At 40.2% G+C, this 16,626-nt stretch overlaps 1 protein-coding gene across 1 annotated transcript in view; it reads left to right on the top strand.

Annotated features, from left to right (window-relative positions):
* Window positions 1–319: 319 nt before the first annotated feature.
* DBX2 (developing brain homeobox 2) overlaps window positions 320–16,626 on the top strand; it is a 39,068-nt gene continuing 22,761 nt past the window's right edge. Inside the window, exon 1 of the mRNA XM_006073642.4 lies at window positions 320–1,298. Coding sequence (XP_006073704.3) covers window positions 899–1,298 — 400 coding nt within the window. The 5' untranslated portion in view covers window positions 320–898. The remainder of the gene's footprint in view (window positions 1,299–16,626) is intronic.

Genomic DNA, 16,626 nt, shown 5'->3' with positions numbered 1-16,626 from the left:
TAATCAACTCCAACAAAGATACCTTTTCCTAAATCAAAATTTATTAGATCACCTCTTCTAAAGTGACTCCTAAATCAAATCTTACTAGAAAAGTGACTGGAAATGAATTGCTGGAAACAGAAATTTTGTAAGGGTCTTCCAAAAAAACTCATTTCCTTTCTTCTTAAAAACAAACGGGCCACATTTCATACACAAACAACGCATTCTTTAAAAGGTGCCTTTTCATCTGCACAAGTCTCAGTAACACATGTGACTTTCTCTGATATTATACCCCTCCAGGACACTAGTGACTCCCATTCACTTCCCCTGGTGGCCCCGAAGTGACGTCAACCCCGGAGAGCCAGGGGTCGTCCAACAGGTGGGCCGCCGAGCGCTCTCCAAACGTGAGCGCCCTCCGCGCTCTGTGCCCGGCTCCAAGCTCCCCCCGGGCTGCGCAGGCTCCCGGACCACGGCCGGGATCCCCTCGCCCCCGCACCCCTCCTCCTCCCGCTACGCGTCCCCTCCCCTCGCCAAAGCTCGGACTCTCGGGTTGCCCTTATTGTTGGCCGCGTCTGTCACTTTGTGGGCTGGGTGACACGAATGGATGGGTTGGACACACCTTCCAGCCTACTAGAAGAAAAAAAAAAAAAAAAAGAAAAGTCCGGATCTGCATAGACAGCGGGAGGGACTCCCCCGGAGCCCTCAGAGCCTACGCCGCAGGCTGGGGAAAAGCACAGCTCCCCCTCCCACATTCATTCCTCCCCGCCTTAAAAAAAAACAACGCTCAGCGCAAATAAATAATATCGTTCCCAGCCCGCCAGGGTCCTCGGTGTCCTCGCCTCCTCTGCCGGCTGAGCGCGTTGCAGCGCGGCGGGAGGCGGCGGCGGGAGGCGAGCGCGCAGAGGCCCCGGCGCGCATCATGCTCCCCAGCGCCGTGGCGGCCCACGCCGGCGCCTACTGGGACGTGGTGGCTTCCTCCTCGCTCCTGAACTTCCCCGCCGCGCCGGGCTTTGGCAACCTGGGCAAGAGTTTCCTGATCGAGAACTTGCTGCGGGCTGGGGGCGCCCCGCCGCTCGGACTACCACCGCCCCAGCACCACGGCTCGGCAGCGGCTCTCGGCGCGGGCGCGCAGGTCCGGTCCCTGCCGGCCAGCCCCGTTCCCCTCAAGTTGTGCCCCGCGGCAGAACCAGTCAGCCCCGGCGGGGCGCCCTACGGCACACGGTGGGTGTTTCAAGTGCTCAGCCCCTCGGCGGACGGCGCCCGGCTGCCGGGCCGGGCTCCGGGGGACCCGGACTGTGCCTTCCAGCCACCAGCCCCAGGTGAGCCCGTTCTCCCCTCCCCAGCCGCGCGCTGCGCCTCCCGGGCCGCGGGCCCATCCGTCCCAGTGCTCAGGAATCCTCCCGGGCTTCGAGCTTCCGAGAGCATCTCGAGCATCAATGGAGATGAGGCCTCGGGAGTGAGGAGGGTACCACCGCTAATCGTGATGTTCCTCCCCATCCTATCCCACCAGCTTCCTCTTCCCCCCTTCTTTCTACAAGTGGTAGGGCTGCCTTGAATTTCAGGCCTTTCTGTAGAAATCCTGAAGTCACCTCGGGCCTTAGCCGAAAGCGCAGCCCCGCTCCGCTTCTCTGGGCTCGCTGGACCAATTCCACTGGGTTTCCAAAATTCAGCGTCTCTACCCGCCCGCTTCTGTCTCGGAGGCCGAAAGATACCCGCTCCCTGGAAAAGTTCTTGGCTTGAAGAGCCTCGCGCTCCCGCTTTGGGGGCTTTTGCCTCTCAAACCTTAGCGTCGGTCGGGGCGGTTGGAGAACACGCGCAAAGATCTTTGGAAAAAGAGTTGCGCCAAGTTTTGGCTTTCTCCACTCTTAAATTTTGGATTGCTAAGGCGCAAGAAAATCGACGCCGGCTTTTTCTTCGGGCTGAGCTAGAACAGTTGAATTGGCACCTGGAGTAGGAAGTTCACCAAATAAATGAGAATTTACCCCAGCTGTTTTAGTTTGCTTGTTTTAATTCCCGCATAAAACCAAAGTGTTGTGACTGGGAAGAGAATGCGGACAGTTTAATTATATATTAGCTAAAACTTACGGAGGGGCTGCCGAAGTTGGCCTTGAGAAGGGGAAAAGCGTCTTAGTGACTCAAAAGCTGAGATCCAGTCGGATTATTATATTTTTTTTTGGCTGCGTCCTTAGACGATCTTAATTCATTCTTTTAATCCTGATGGGTTTGTCCAGAATGACTAATCGACGCTTTTTCAGCAGATTTCATTGTCCCAGCAAACTGCCGGATCAAATTTATTGCTAATGACTTTATAGAATTGAACATGTTTAGAACCTGTCCTGGTCTTTCACTTTGAAATGGTTACTAACAGAATGGAACAAATATAATTATATGAGCACCGGTCTCATTCACACAGTGTAAAACCTAAATTCTAAGCAGCATTTTTGCACCCTGGGAGAGAAACAAATGCAGTTAAAGGCACAGTTTATGTGCCTAGGAAATCTGGGCCACTCTCTCCTTTTTGAAGTATTCGGAAAATTAGAAACATATATAGCAGGTCCGTTTAGACAAGCACTAGTAAATAATGTCTCATAAAAGTAACATTTTCAAGAAAATTTAGTGATTTCTGTGGTTTTTGATGGCTTGGCATTATGTTCATAGATGTTACTTTTCAAGTATTCTTAAGTTGCTCTTGATCATGATTGGCTACTCCAAAAAGCTAATTTCAACCTTTGTAGATTTTATAGGTTAGATTTAAATAAACCAAATGCAAATCAAATACAGATATTTCAATAACTCTGAAAAATTATTTTGTATACCTACTCTTCATTCAGAATATTGCAATTATTCAGTAAAGGGTTTAACTACATTATTTTTGTTTTCAAGAACATACTCATTCTGTACACTTATTGAAACATCAAAATGCAAAAATGCTTTTTGGAATAATTGAGAATGTGAGAATTTAAATTTCACTTTTAAGTATTTTAATATAGCTTTAGGCCTGTATATCTCCTAATATTTTATTCAGTCCTTATTGAAGATTTGATGCTTTCTGAAGTTAATTTTTATTTGAACAAATAACTTTTTATTTTGAAAAATCATTCTTGTAAAGAGTGCATTTAATTTTTGAAACTCAAAAAATATCTTAAGAAGAAAATTAAAACCCTGTAAATTTGTGCCCACAAATATGCTTAAAAACATTTTTTAATAATTTGACAGAGAATACAGTTTTGTGAGCACTGCTCCAGTTTTGTCCTTCCAAATGACAGATTCTTCTTGTCCTGCCAAATGTTGTGGGAATTCTTTTGTACCGTGTAGAATTATAAAGTTATAATGAGTGCTGACAATGTTCGCTATCACCTGAAAATTAGATGAGGATGAAATAGTGATTGACGTTCTATAAAGAGTAGAAAGGAGATTTAGAGAAGGTACTGTTTTTAGAACGATAACAGTATTTCTCTCTGAAACATCAGTGAACAACCAGTTCTGATCTGTGCATTAACTTAGTGGATCACCGAATGTGACTTTTAATGATTTCAGTGTATTGATTACCCGTTTTCCCCCTCAACCTTAATTTGTTGAGTGCACCAGTCTAAATATCGAGTAAGAAAGCCTCAGAGTTGTTTTTAAGTGCATTGGTGAAAGACAGCACCATTTAACTAGGGGATTTATGCCACTGCATGCATTTCTGCTTCATTATTTCTATTACCCACTATTAATTATACCATATAGTTCATTCATTCAGCAAATGCTTACTGACTGTCTCCCATGTGTCCAGACTTTGTTCCAGGCCATTGGGATAATCAGGGAACAAAACAGATGACCGTCTTTGCCCCTGTGGAGCTTACAGTCCATGTTCTGTCCTACTTTATGGTTTACCAAGCATTTTCATAATTGTTAGCTGCTTTAATCCTCATAATAGGCCAATTTTTTCTACAATGATTATTCCACTTGCTAACTTTTTTTGGTCTGAAGTATCAATTAAAAACCCTGTGATCTTGTGATAAAGAAAAATATTGCCCCCAATTCTGTGATCTTGTGAAAGAGAAAACTATTGCCCCAAATATTCCTTACACTAGTTTTTCACTGAATAGGAACTAATGAGGGCTTATGGGATAACCAGTTACATGTATCTTCATAATAAATCAGATTGGGGTGTTATATCTGAGCCCATAGGAAATTGGTCTTTCCTTCGTCTCGTTATGTGTCTGAAAGATGGTGGCAGTTAAACAGTAACACAGATTACAGGTTATGAATGACATTTAGCCGTCTGTGCTTCATTCCTAAAACTTGGCAAGTCTTTAAGTATTTAGAGTAAAAAAAGAAGGAACACTCCATAGCTATATGCTGTCAAGTTGTGTAGATAGAGTAGTTTAAAAACTTTAAAAATCAGAGCACATTCTCCAAGATTTGAGAAGGGCATGTTTAATGTGATAACAAGTAGTGAGTAGTTTCACCTCCAGACATTGTATGTGAAAAAGAGAAGCTTGGATGTCACAGTGTATTGGTGTAAATCAGGTTTGTCAAGTAAATCCTAATAATCATCAGAGATCCTTCCCCAGAAGTTCATTAATGTCATCATTTGGTGGCTATTGCACTAGATTCAGATATCCATGCTTTTGTATATTAAAGAAGGTCTTTAAAATGTGAAAATCTGAACAATTTAAATTTCTTTTAGTTATGCAGCCTATTTTCTTCAAAGAGGAATAAATAGCCTTGCTTTTCAGTGACATTTGCTATTTTAAACATTTTAGATAATATTTGAAATAAAGATAATTTCCTGAATGTAATTTAGTGATTATTAAATCTACTTCTTGTGCTGTATGTAAAAGGATTAGAAAGCAAGTTTTTATTCTGAAGAGTTGAGTTAAACTGTCCTTTTTTAAAAAGTAATTTTGTCCAGTAGGTTGTACCATATAGTAGTACAAGCATGGAATCAGACCCATCTTATTTTTTCTGGTACCGTGTTAAGTTTCTTATTACTAGTAATACCTCATGTGCACTCTGATTTTCTTGTCCACCTCACAGTCCCAGCTACTATTTACTTATTAATCTTGTCTCTGTCTTAAACTATCCACACTTGTATTTTGTGTCCCAACTGGTAGTTTTTTTTCCGTTTTCACTGAGATATAGTGAAAGTGTGGCATAAAATAGCTTCTCTTATGCCTTAGGCACTTTGAGGAGGGAGGAGAAAATGGAGCATCTTGTATTCTAGGTGGGGATGAAGCTAGAGTTTGTTATTTATTTTAGCTAATGCTATGCTCTAGTTTTGTTTTGGCAAATTAAAATCACAGAATCTTGACTGTTGATAATGCTGACCCAGAACCAAGACAAAGACAATGGGGGATCCAGAAAAGGATAATAATGGGGTCCATGTTAGTAGTTCCTTGCTCAGACCATCACCCTAAAAACATCCTTTGGTGGAATTGTAGATAACACCCATCAATATTCTTATTACACTTGTATTTTTTAAATAAGCTGCTTAACATATCTTTGGATTTATATTAACATATTAATAACTTTTGCATAGTTTATAAGGAATCAACTCTGAACAAATTGCTATATGGTCCCAAACTTCATAAACTTCTTCGGGTTCAGGAAGGTTTTGCAGTGAAGAGGACCAGTTGTACTAACAGAGAGTCTTTTTACTTCCAGTTTTGGATTGAGAAAACCACACTGCCTCTATGTCTTGAGTTGAAATTACAAAATGATAGCAATTTATGTGCATCTTATTTGCCTCTGACATTAGTATCTGTCCCTCTCCCAGTGACTAAAATATGCTTCTCTACTTTGCTTTAACAGCAAGAAATCTCAATCTGTTCACATGTGTTGAAGCTTTATTATTGAGGTTTAATAATAAAACGAGTAAATCCAGGAGGCAAGTAGGAACATTTTAGAGTTTTCCCCTTACCTCTTACTCACATTAGGGATTTGAGGATTAGTTTAAGAGCCACAGTGGTTTGAATGCCCAGAAAATTGTGTATGGATTTAAGCAGAAGTAATCAGAGGATCTAGAGAGTTCAGAGTCATCAGGATGCCAAAGGATGCCAAATGTTGTTATATGTTGTAGATGTGTGACACCATATGTTCTGGACAGTTTAAAAGAATTGTCAACCGTGATTTTAGCTATGTTTGGTTGCCATCAGTGTGGCTCAGATACTGAACCAACACTGTACATTAGAGTCCGGTGTATTGCTCTTGGAGTGTGCCACCTCCTTCCTCTCCTTGTGCCCAGCAGAAATAGTCTCTTTTTTGCTGTAAGAAAACATCTCATGGTTAGTTTTGTCATTGGACAGTGATAGAAATTGTAGCAACTTGAAAGTAAGGGAACCAATATAGGTAATAGTTGCATTGGTAAAATACTTTGAGCTTCTTTTCTATGAAAGTTTTTACAGAAGCAGAAATGTTACCGTCTTTCAAGTATTTAAACAAACGTGTTCTTATGTTAGAATTGGGAGGTAAATACCTTACTTACTCTTCAAGCTACTTTCCACCATCCTGTTTCCTTTGTTGATATCATCCATAACTTTTGAATCTATCTTATTCTATCTTTTGAGGAGATTTGATTTGTGGTTCTTAAAAATAGTATTTGTCCACTTAATCATGGGCTAACAGAGGCTCCAAATTAAGTTTTTTTTTTTTACCTTATTACTGTGATTTTTTTCCACAATGAAGGTACATAATTTTTAAGTCAGTTAAAGAACTTTGTTTTAATTCAAGTACACCTGGAATCTGTCAGAAACAAAAAGGCAAATTGTAAAAAGAAACAGTATGATTTCTACGTAGGAATGCTTGTTAGAATTTCTCCTTCTTTAAGACTTCATTAGATTATGCTTCCATTTTACACTCTCTTAGTAAAAAAATTGGATTTTTGCCTTAACGTCTAATATGCTTACCAGACCCTTGTATATTTTATTCCAAAATATTTTTATTTTACTTTCAGTAATGTTTCCACTTTTAATGAAATCTCTCCCTTTCATTCCTTTTAGCCTCCGGTCAGTACCTGATTTGGCAATGCTGAGTGATTCATCACTTTTATATAAAGTTACCATAACTGATTTTATTTTTAATAGCATTATTCATTTTGTCAGCCAGCTATTAGTTGGGAATATTTCAGGGGCACACTCTTTTTGTGAGTTATATGAACAGTAAACTTAAGGCACTAAAATTCTCTCTGAAGTCAGAGATCAAAAAGTCTCTAAGTTTTTAAACTTTTGTTTCAGAATCAAAGCATCTGGGAAAAGGAAAGGGAAAAAAAAGCAGGTCTTTTTTCTATATATTGCTAAAATATTTAATTGCCTTCTTGTTCTTAAATATTCCAAAGACGAACTGGGTTTTTCCCTTTTCTTTCACATGTTCAGACACCATGCATGCCATAGCCACTTTGATTTCGTTAATTCTGTGGCCATCAGAAATAGCATGTACAATATATACGTGTCTAACAGTCCTCTTCTTGCTTGGAGAATCCCGTGGACAGAGGCGCCTGGAAGGCTACAGTCTATGGAGTCGCAAGAGTTGGATGTGACTAAGCACACACTGACTGATCTGATCTGATCTGAAGCGCACATTGCATAGCAGTCCTCTGGAGAGAGCTCAAAACTTCTTGTTCCTTAAAAATGTAAATCTCTAATATTTTTAAAATTAAATTATATGAAGGAAATAGCTATTCTTTGAGAAGATTTATGTACATTAAAAGGGAATAAAAACCATGATGGCTGGTGAATTTTTTTTTTTAAGATTTATTTATTTATTTGGCTCTGCTGGTCTTTGTTGCTGCACGTGGCCTTTCTGTAGTTGTGAGTGGGGGCTACTCGCTAGGTGCAGTGCGCAGGCTTCTCTTTGAGGTGGCTTCTCTTGTTGTGGAGCACGTGGACTCTAGGGCTTGTGGGCTCAGTAGTTGTGGCACACAGGCTTGTTTGCTCCAGGGCATGTGGGATCTTCTGGGACCAGGGATCGCACCTGTGTTCCCTGCATTGGCAGGGGACTCTTAACCACTAGACCACCAGCAAAGCCCTGGTGAATTTTTTAATAGACTAGCCTAGGACTAGATTGAGTTTAGGTGTGTTGAACCTGTGCTGTGCTTAGTCACTCAGCCGTGTCTGACTCTCTGCAGTCGCATAAACTATACCCCACCAGGCTCTTCTGACAATGGGGATTCTCCAGGCAAGAAGTAACTGGAGAATGGCAACTGGAGTGGGTTACCATGCCCTCCTCCAGGGGATCTTCCCAACTCCGAGATTAAACCCAGGTCTCCCGAATTGCAGGCGGATTCTTTACCAGCTGAGCTACCAGGGAAGCCTGTATTGAACCTACTCTAGAGTTATATTGGGTCTGAAACCAAAAGAGAGTCTGATCCTTCAAAGCAGAAAAAGAGTCATTTCTGTTTGCTTATTTCTTCTTCCTTTTTTTTGTCATTTCTATAGGTGATTTTGCACTACAAATTGAACAGATGCAGCAGAGACCACATGACCTGCAAAGCCTAATGTATTTACTCTCTGGCCTTTTATAGTAAAAGTTTGCCAAAACTTTCTCCAAAGCAAAAATGCATATTGAGTCAATTTTAAAATAATATATAGTTTTCCGAGCTGGTTTTAGCAGCATTTCTTTAATTTTAAAACCTAGATTCAAGTCAAGATCTTTAAATGACTGATTATATAATCCTAAGCAATTCATGTAACTGCTTTGAGCCTCATTTCAAAATGAGCACAGGTGATAGGCTCACCATGGGACTTTCAGCCACACATCTCAAAACCCTGTTGGTAACATACAGGGAAAGATGTAAAAGCCAGAGTTCCACCATTCCACCATAAACAAAATGCATACTGGTAAAAGGGGTATTGCTGTATAGGAAACCATCTCAGAACTTAGAGGAACAACTGATTATTTTTGCTCTTGGTTTGTTGGGCTGTCTAGGCTCAGCTGGGTGGTTCTCACTTGGAATCTCATTGCAGTTAGAAGTCAGCTGCGGTCATCTGCAGGCTCAGCTGAGCTGGATGTCCAAGATGGATGTCCATGGACTCACATGGCAGACAAGGATGCTGGCTGTTTATGGGGTGCTCAACTGTGAGCTGTTCTAGCATCCTTTGATGATTGCAGTGAACTGTGATTTCAGGGTACTCCAGCTTGACGAGAAGCCAGACTCCAGACACTTGTTGGTGTTGTGAGGGTAGCGGAGAAGGTGCCAGTGGGAGTGTCCAGCCAACTGGTCGTTACCTCTTGCCACAACATATGACCACAGCAGGATCCTTCCATATAGTCCCTTATTATTCCACCACAGCTCATCCGCCATAGTTAGGCAATTTGTTTTTTAAGTTGCTCTGATCATCTCATCAAGTTATTTATGAGAACATTAATTATTCCTATTTGACTATCAGATCAAATAAAAAGAATCAGTTTGTCCTTTAAGACCTTCATTCTATCAACTGCATTTAGCTCCTCCAACCACATTCCGTTTTTCAGTTATACATAAATATATATCTTCTTATATTCTTTCCCATTATAGATGGTTATAAAACATTGAGTATATTTCCCAGTGAACGTCCTTGTGGGTTATCTGTTTATGTATAGCAGTATGAAAGTGAAGTCTCTCAGTCGTGTCCAACTCTTTGCGACCCCGTGGACTGTAGCCTACTAGGCTCCTCTCTCCAAGGGATTCTCTAGGCAAGAATACTGGAGTGGGTTGCCATTTCCTTTTCCAGGGGAGCTTCCCAACCCAGGGATCGAACCCAGGTCTCCCGCATTGCAGGCAGATGCTTTAACCTCTGAGCCACCAGGGAAGCCCTATATAGCAGTATGTGTCTGTTAATCCCAAGCTCCTGATTTATTCTTCCCTACTGCTATCCCCTTTGGTAACCATACGTTTCTTTTCTATGTTTGTGAGACTATTTCTGTTTTGTAAATAACTTTGTATTATTTTTTTAGATTGTACTTTCAAGTGCTATCAAATATTTGTCTTTGTCTGACTGACTTCACTTAGTATGATAATCTCTAGGTCTATCCATGTTGCTGCAGATGGTATTATTTCATTCTTTTTAATGGCTGAGTAATATTCCAGTGTGTGTGTGTGTGTGTGTGTGTGTGTGTGTGTGTAGCAGCCGACTCTAGTATTCTTGCCTGGAAAATTCCATGGACAGAGGAGCCTGGCAGGCTACAGTCCATAGGGTTGCTCAGAGTCAGACACAACTGAAGCAACTTAGCACAATACACACACACACACACACACCCCCCTTATTTACCCATTCATCTGTCAGTGGACATTTAGGTTGCTTTCATGCCTTGGATTTAGTAAATAGTGCTGCAATGATTGTTGGGGTGTCCAGCCACATTCTTAACACTCACGCCTGTGACCTTGGCCCAGCAGTCAGGCTGCTCTTAACCCGCCCTGTGTGTCGCCATAATCCTTGCCTTCTTTCTTTTTTTTCATGCCACCTTTCTTTCCTGGAATGCCTTATTTCTCTTCTTGTGCCATTCAGATACTTTCCCAGTCAAGTTTCCAGATCAAGATGCTTTTCCTGCTTAAAGCCTTCTTGACGGAGGCTTCCTGACAATACTCTTTACTTTTTACTTGCTCATATGTTTTAGTGCAGGTCTGAACCATGCTGCTTCTTTTTATTTGTTGTCTTAGAATCGATCCCAAATTATGTAATAATGGTAGGAATGAAGGCTAACAGTTATTGAGTGCCTGCTGTGTGTCAGGCATTGTTTTGTGTTCTATTCAGTGGTCTCATCCTGACTATACATTGTAATCATGTGTGCAACTTTTGAAAAAATATTAATAGTATGTTGGGGGACCCACTCCTACCAGCCTGATTTAACCCAATTGCTGTGGGGTTCAGGCTCTGTATCTTTGAAAAGCATTCTAGATCATTCTTATGTGTATTCAGGATTGGAAACAGTGGTTAGGGGAAGGTACTATTTTTTTTTTCAAGATCTTATGGCCGTGGGAAATGCCTCAGATTTTATAGAACAAAATTGAATTTGGAGTGTGGAAATATTTGTATTTCATTTATTTGATCAGAAGATTCAAATCTGTAAGTTATGGAACATTTAAAAATAGAAATTCTTCCAGGGAGGGAAGCTATCCTATTGTAATCTTTGTCATCCAGCACACATGCATTATGTGGCACTTGATAGATAGTAAATATTATTTGCATGGAATTAAAAGGACAGATGGAGAAGTCAGTGGCACCCCACTCCAGTACTCTTGCCTGGAAAATTCCATGGACGGAGGAGCCTGGTGGGCTGCAGTCCATGGAGTCGCTAAGAGTTGGACACGACTAAGCAACTTGACTTTCACTTTTCACTTTCATGCATTGGAGAAGGAAATGGCAACCCACTCCAGAATTCTTGCCTGGAGAATCCCAGGGATGGGGGAGCCTGGTGGGCTGCCATCTATGGGGTCGCACAAAGTCGGACACGACTGAAGCAACTTAGCAGCAGCAGGAGCAAAAGGACAGAATCAAACAAGTAGACGCTGCACTTGATTTATTTTCTCATAAACTGTACCAGACTATTAAGACCTTTGCTTTCTGTCTTGGAAATACTCAAAGCAAAAAAAAAAAAAAAAAAACAAACAAAAAATTTGGACTTCTGTCATTTTTTGATGAGCAGAAAGGTAAAGGATGACTTAACTTGCTTTGCCTTGTGATGGAAGGCATGTTTGCATGTGGATCACATAAATGAATTACTTCCAGCTTGTGTGATAAAATAAATCATACCTTATTCAATAAGTGATATTTCTTAGGTTTTATAACTCATGACAGATAGTTGCCATTCTTTAGAGATCTTTTTTGGGAGGTCCTCTTAAGATAGTCTGTTCAATCGTGTCATATATAAAGGTCAGAAGTTTAGATTTCTTTATCCCCAGTGCCCATATACCCAGCAATTGAAGGAGGTCATTAAAATCATCCTTTTGAAATTATTTAATTCCCTGTTATTCTTTCCCAGAGGTATGTTTTGATCCCTTGGTTGCCTTTGTAAGACATCTTGGAACCTTTTCTCTTTTTTCTTCCTCCTCCTTAAAATGTTCTGTCCAGTCGGCATAGCATCACAGTGGCTCCTGAAATTTATTTGAAGGTTTTATTAGTGGTCTTTAAGATTCTTCCTTTGAAATGTCAGCCTGCATCAGTTAGTACCACAGTTTGCTATGACAATAAAAAGAATGTGGTTTCACCCTATGTAGATACACTCTGTTCTTCTCCATTGGTAAAGAAAGTGAAAAAAAAAAAAAAAAAGAAATGTTTTGCTTGCTTTCTAGACCACAGAATTTTGCAAATGATTTCTCTGTAACTAGGCTTGTAACCATCCTTGACTGTGAGGTGCTTTTGTCACAGAACCATCTAGTTAGGTTTTAAAAAAAATCAGGCCAGTTCACCATTAAGTTGGCTCTAAGTTCCCATCTTAATTAAACATTCAAAATAATTAATAGTTTGATTCTGTGTTTTCAGATAAGTCAGAACATGTGATTAAGAAGTGAAAAGTTCACAAAGTTTTCTCTGAATAAGCGAGTTTAGTCATTTGGATTCAGTTTTGTTCTAGAAATTTTAAATCATTTGTTTGTAACTTGAAACAGATTCCCACAGAACCCGGAAGGCAGATTTGTTGGCAGAATACAAAATGTGGAGTATCCTCAAGCGGTGTGCTCAGAGAACCTAGCATCTTGCTGCAGGACCTGACAGCGTGCGTTCCCCCTACCCCTGTGGGGAAAGCCACTGGCTTTTCTCTTATGGAAAGCTGGGGAGATTTGGAAATGTCTGCCTCTTGCTAAGTGACTGCCAGTATGTGTGCCTGACGTCCTTCATCTCTCATGGCTGCTGCTGCTGCTGCTAAGTCGCTTCAGTCGTGTCCGACTCTGTGCGACCCCATAGACGGCCTCCTACCAGGCTCCTCTGTCCCTGGGATTCTCCAGGCAAGAACACTGGAGTGGGTTGCCATTTCCTTCTCCAATGTATGAAAGTGAAAAGTGAAAGTGAAGTCGCTCAGTCGTGTCCGACTCTTAGCGACCCCATGGACTGCAGCCTACCAGGCTCCTCCATCCATGGGATTTTCTAGGCAAGAATACTGGAGTGGCCTCTCATGGCTAAGAACTATTAATACATATTATGCTAAAATACCTGTGTTTCCCTTGTCTGCTGAGAACAGTCATCATCACATTCCAGATGCATGCCCATTTGAAGATGAATATCAATAAATGAAATAGCAAGTGTTAACTTCATACCCAGTCTAGCGCCCATGTATAGTAGGCATTCCTGTCATATATATTGTTCGGAAAGCTTAAAACAAATTGTTCCTAACATGATAAATGATAAAGTGACTGCATCTAGATTGCACTGATGGGCTTTGAAATGCATATCATGGTCTTGAAATTGCCTTGTTTTCTGCCCGTTTCAGAGAATCTCCCAAGTAGTTCTTAAATGGTTTGCTAAAGTTTTAACATATCTGTTAACTTGTTACTTTGTTCTTATCATACTTGAGTTTCCATATTTTGCTCACTGCTTGAAAAAGTATGTGATTGAAAAACATTAAAATGTAATATATATCTTTAATGCATTGCACTGTTTTAAATGGCTATTTCTTCACACCATTCAACATCCCGGCCATCACATGCTCCGTTAGATTAACATTTGACTTATGTCCAAGTAGGAGCATGTAAAAAAATGGAGTACTTAATTGAAATTTCACAGTGATTTCCACATAAACCAGCTTAAACAAGATGTATTTATGCGTAGAAATCAGGAATCAACTAATCTTCTGTGTAAATATTGTGTGTCAATTAGGTGATTTTAGATGGTGAGAAAATACTATACAATGAAACTTTAAGCCTGGTTATGTCACATGTAGTTCTTTAGCCACTATAGAGTTGCTACAGTAGACATAGCAACTGTCATTTTGATTACAGATTTACTATATTAAGATAGAATAGTATGGAGTAATATGAAAAACTGTTCAATTAAACTTTTTCTGGTTAAATTTAACACCAAGAGTCTATATCTCAGAACCTCATTTATCACAATTGAATTTAATTGAACACTTGTCTCAAATGAACCATACTTTTTTTTTTTAAATTGGAGGCTAATTACAATATTGTGGTGGTTTTTGCCATACATTCACATTAATCAGCCATGGGTGTACATGTGTTCCCCATCCTGGCCCTCCCTTCCACCTCCTTCCCCATTCTACCCCTCAGGGTCATCCCAGTGCACCAACCCTGAACACCCTGTCTCATGCATCGAACGTGGACTAGCGATCTATTTCACATGTGATAATATATGTGTTTCAGTGCTATTCTCTCAAATCATCCCACCTCGCCTTTTCCCACAGAGTCCAAAAGTCTGTTCTTTATATCTATGTCTCTTTTGCTGCTCGCATATAGGGTCATCATTACCGTCTTTCTAAAATTCCATATATATGCGTTAATATACTGTATTGGTGTTTTTCTTTCTGGCTTACTTTGCTCTGTATAATAGGCTCCAGTTTCATCCACCTCATTAGAACTGATTCAAATGCATTGTTTTAATAGCTGAGTAATATTCCATTGTGTATATGTATCAAATGAACCATACTTAAAAAAAATTCTTTGTTTTCATTTTTAGGGCTGTAGGATTAAACTGAGAAACATTTTGGCTAGAATAGTAAAATTTGTAATTTGTACCTATCCTGCATTGTTATATTGATATCAATAGTATCACCATATCATACTTATTTTCTACACTAGATATTGAGCAAAAAAATTTTGTGTGTGTGTTTCCAACTATTATGATAGATGCTTACATGCACATATATAAATGCAACATGGCTGAGCCTTTTTCTTTTACCTCAATTTACAAAATGCCAAGCAGCACAGAAGCTGTAACTTAAAATACCTATGGAGTACTTAGTTTGGAGGTGAAGTAAGTAAACAGAAATACTTGAGAATAAACATGAGACAACTTTTATTATATATATTAATATCTACTTTTCAAAGTGCTTCATATATTCAACAGATCAGATCAGTTGCTCAGTCGTGTCCGACTCTTTGCGACCCCATGAATCCCAGCACGCCAGGCCTCCCTGTCTGTCACCAACTCCTGGAGTTCACTCAGACTCACGTCCATCGAATCAGTGATGCCATCCAGCCATCTAATCCTCTGTCGTCTGCTTCTCCTCCTGCCCCCAATCCCTCCCAGCATCAGAGTCTTTTCCAATGAGTCAACTCTTCGCATGAGGTGGCCAAAGTACTGGAATTTCAGCTTTAGCATCATTCCTTCCAAAGAAATCCCAGGGCTGATCTCCTTCAGAATGGACTGGTTGGATCTCCTTGCAGTAGTCCAAGGGACTCTTGAGTCTTCTCCAACACCACAGTTCAAAAGCATCAATTCTTCAGTGCTCAGCCTTCTTCACAGTCCAACTCTCACATCCATACATGACCACAGGAAAAACCATAGCCTTGACTAGACGAACCTTTGTTGGCAAAGTAATGTCTCTGCTTTTGAATATGCTATCTAGGGTGGTCATAACTTTCCTTCCAAGGAGTAAGCGTCTTTTAATTTCATGGCTGCAGTCACCATCTGTAGTGATTTTGGAGCCCCCCAAAATAAAGTCTGACACTGTTTCCACTGTTTCCCCATCTATTTCCCATGAAGTGGAAACATTAAAGAATGTAACTCTTAACTCTGCCTAAACAATGCCATATTATTATAACGTTGTTGCTGTTTAGTTGCTAACTCCTGTTCAACTCTTTTGCAACTTCATGGACTCAAGCCCACCAGCCTCCTTTGTCCATGGAATTTTCCAGGCAAGAATACTAGAGTGGGGTGCTATTTCCTTTTCCAGGGAATCTTCCCAACCCAGAAATCAAACCCACCTCTGCATTGGCAGGCAGATTATTCTTTACCACTGAACCACCTGGGAAGCCCTATTCTTATAAGATGTTAAGTTCAAATAAAGTGATTTATCATTTCTATGATGGCTTTTCAATCAGCATTAGAACAACTTATGATAACAATGACAATTTTTTAAAAGTTTTATAGAACTTATTGAATACCAAAATGGATCTCTTTCATACTTTGGTTAGTTGCCATGTTTTCAAAGTAGCATTGACATTTTATTACTTGAAAATTCAGGTATTAAAAAACTAAAACCATTGACATTGACAGCTATTCATCATATTGTGACCCCATGGACTATAACGCCTCTGGCCTCTCTGTCCATGGAATTCTCTAGGCAAGAATACTGGAGTGGGTAAGCCATTTTCTTCCCCAGGAGATCTTTGCAACCCAGGAATTGATCCTCAGTCTCCCATATTGCAGGCAGATTCTTTACCATCTGAGCCATCAGGGTAGCCATATTATAGAAAAGACCCTCCATTATGGTTAATTTGCAGTTTGACAGCGTTAAGGACCATAAGACCATAAAATTATTTTATGTACTTGTATATTTATTTTGATATGTCCTTCAAAGATCTTGGTAAAATAAATGAATGCTTATCAGTTGGTTAAAATATGAGTCCAAAATTACTCTGTTCTTGAAAAAGGCGTGTATTTGCAGCAAAATTATATTCACTGTATATGATTAAGAAGTGAAAAAAAGTTTCCATTGAAAATAAAGGGAGAATAGTGAAAATATTTATTTTCAAGTCATCCTCTAGATTTAAAAGTTATCTGTTACAGAAGA

The sequence above is a fragment of the Bubalus bubalis genome, chromosome 4, assembly GCF_019923935.1.
Source record: "Bubalus bubalis isolate 160015118507 breed Murrah chromosome 4, NDDB_SH_1, whole genome shotgun sequence".
Taxonomy (NCBI): Eukaryota; Metazoa; Chordata; class Mammalia; order Artiodactyla; family Bovidae; genus Bubalus; species Bubalus bubalis.
This window is presented reverse-complemented; position numbering and strand designations above follow the sequence as displayed.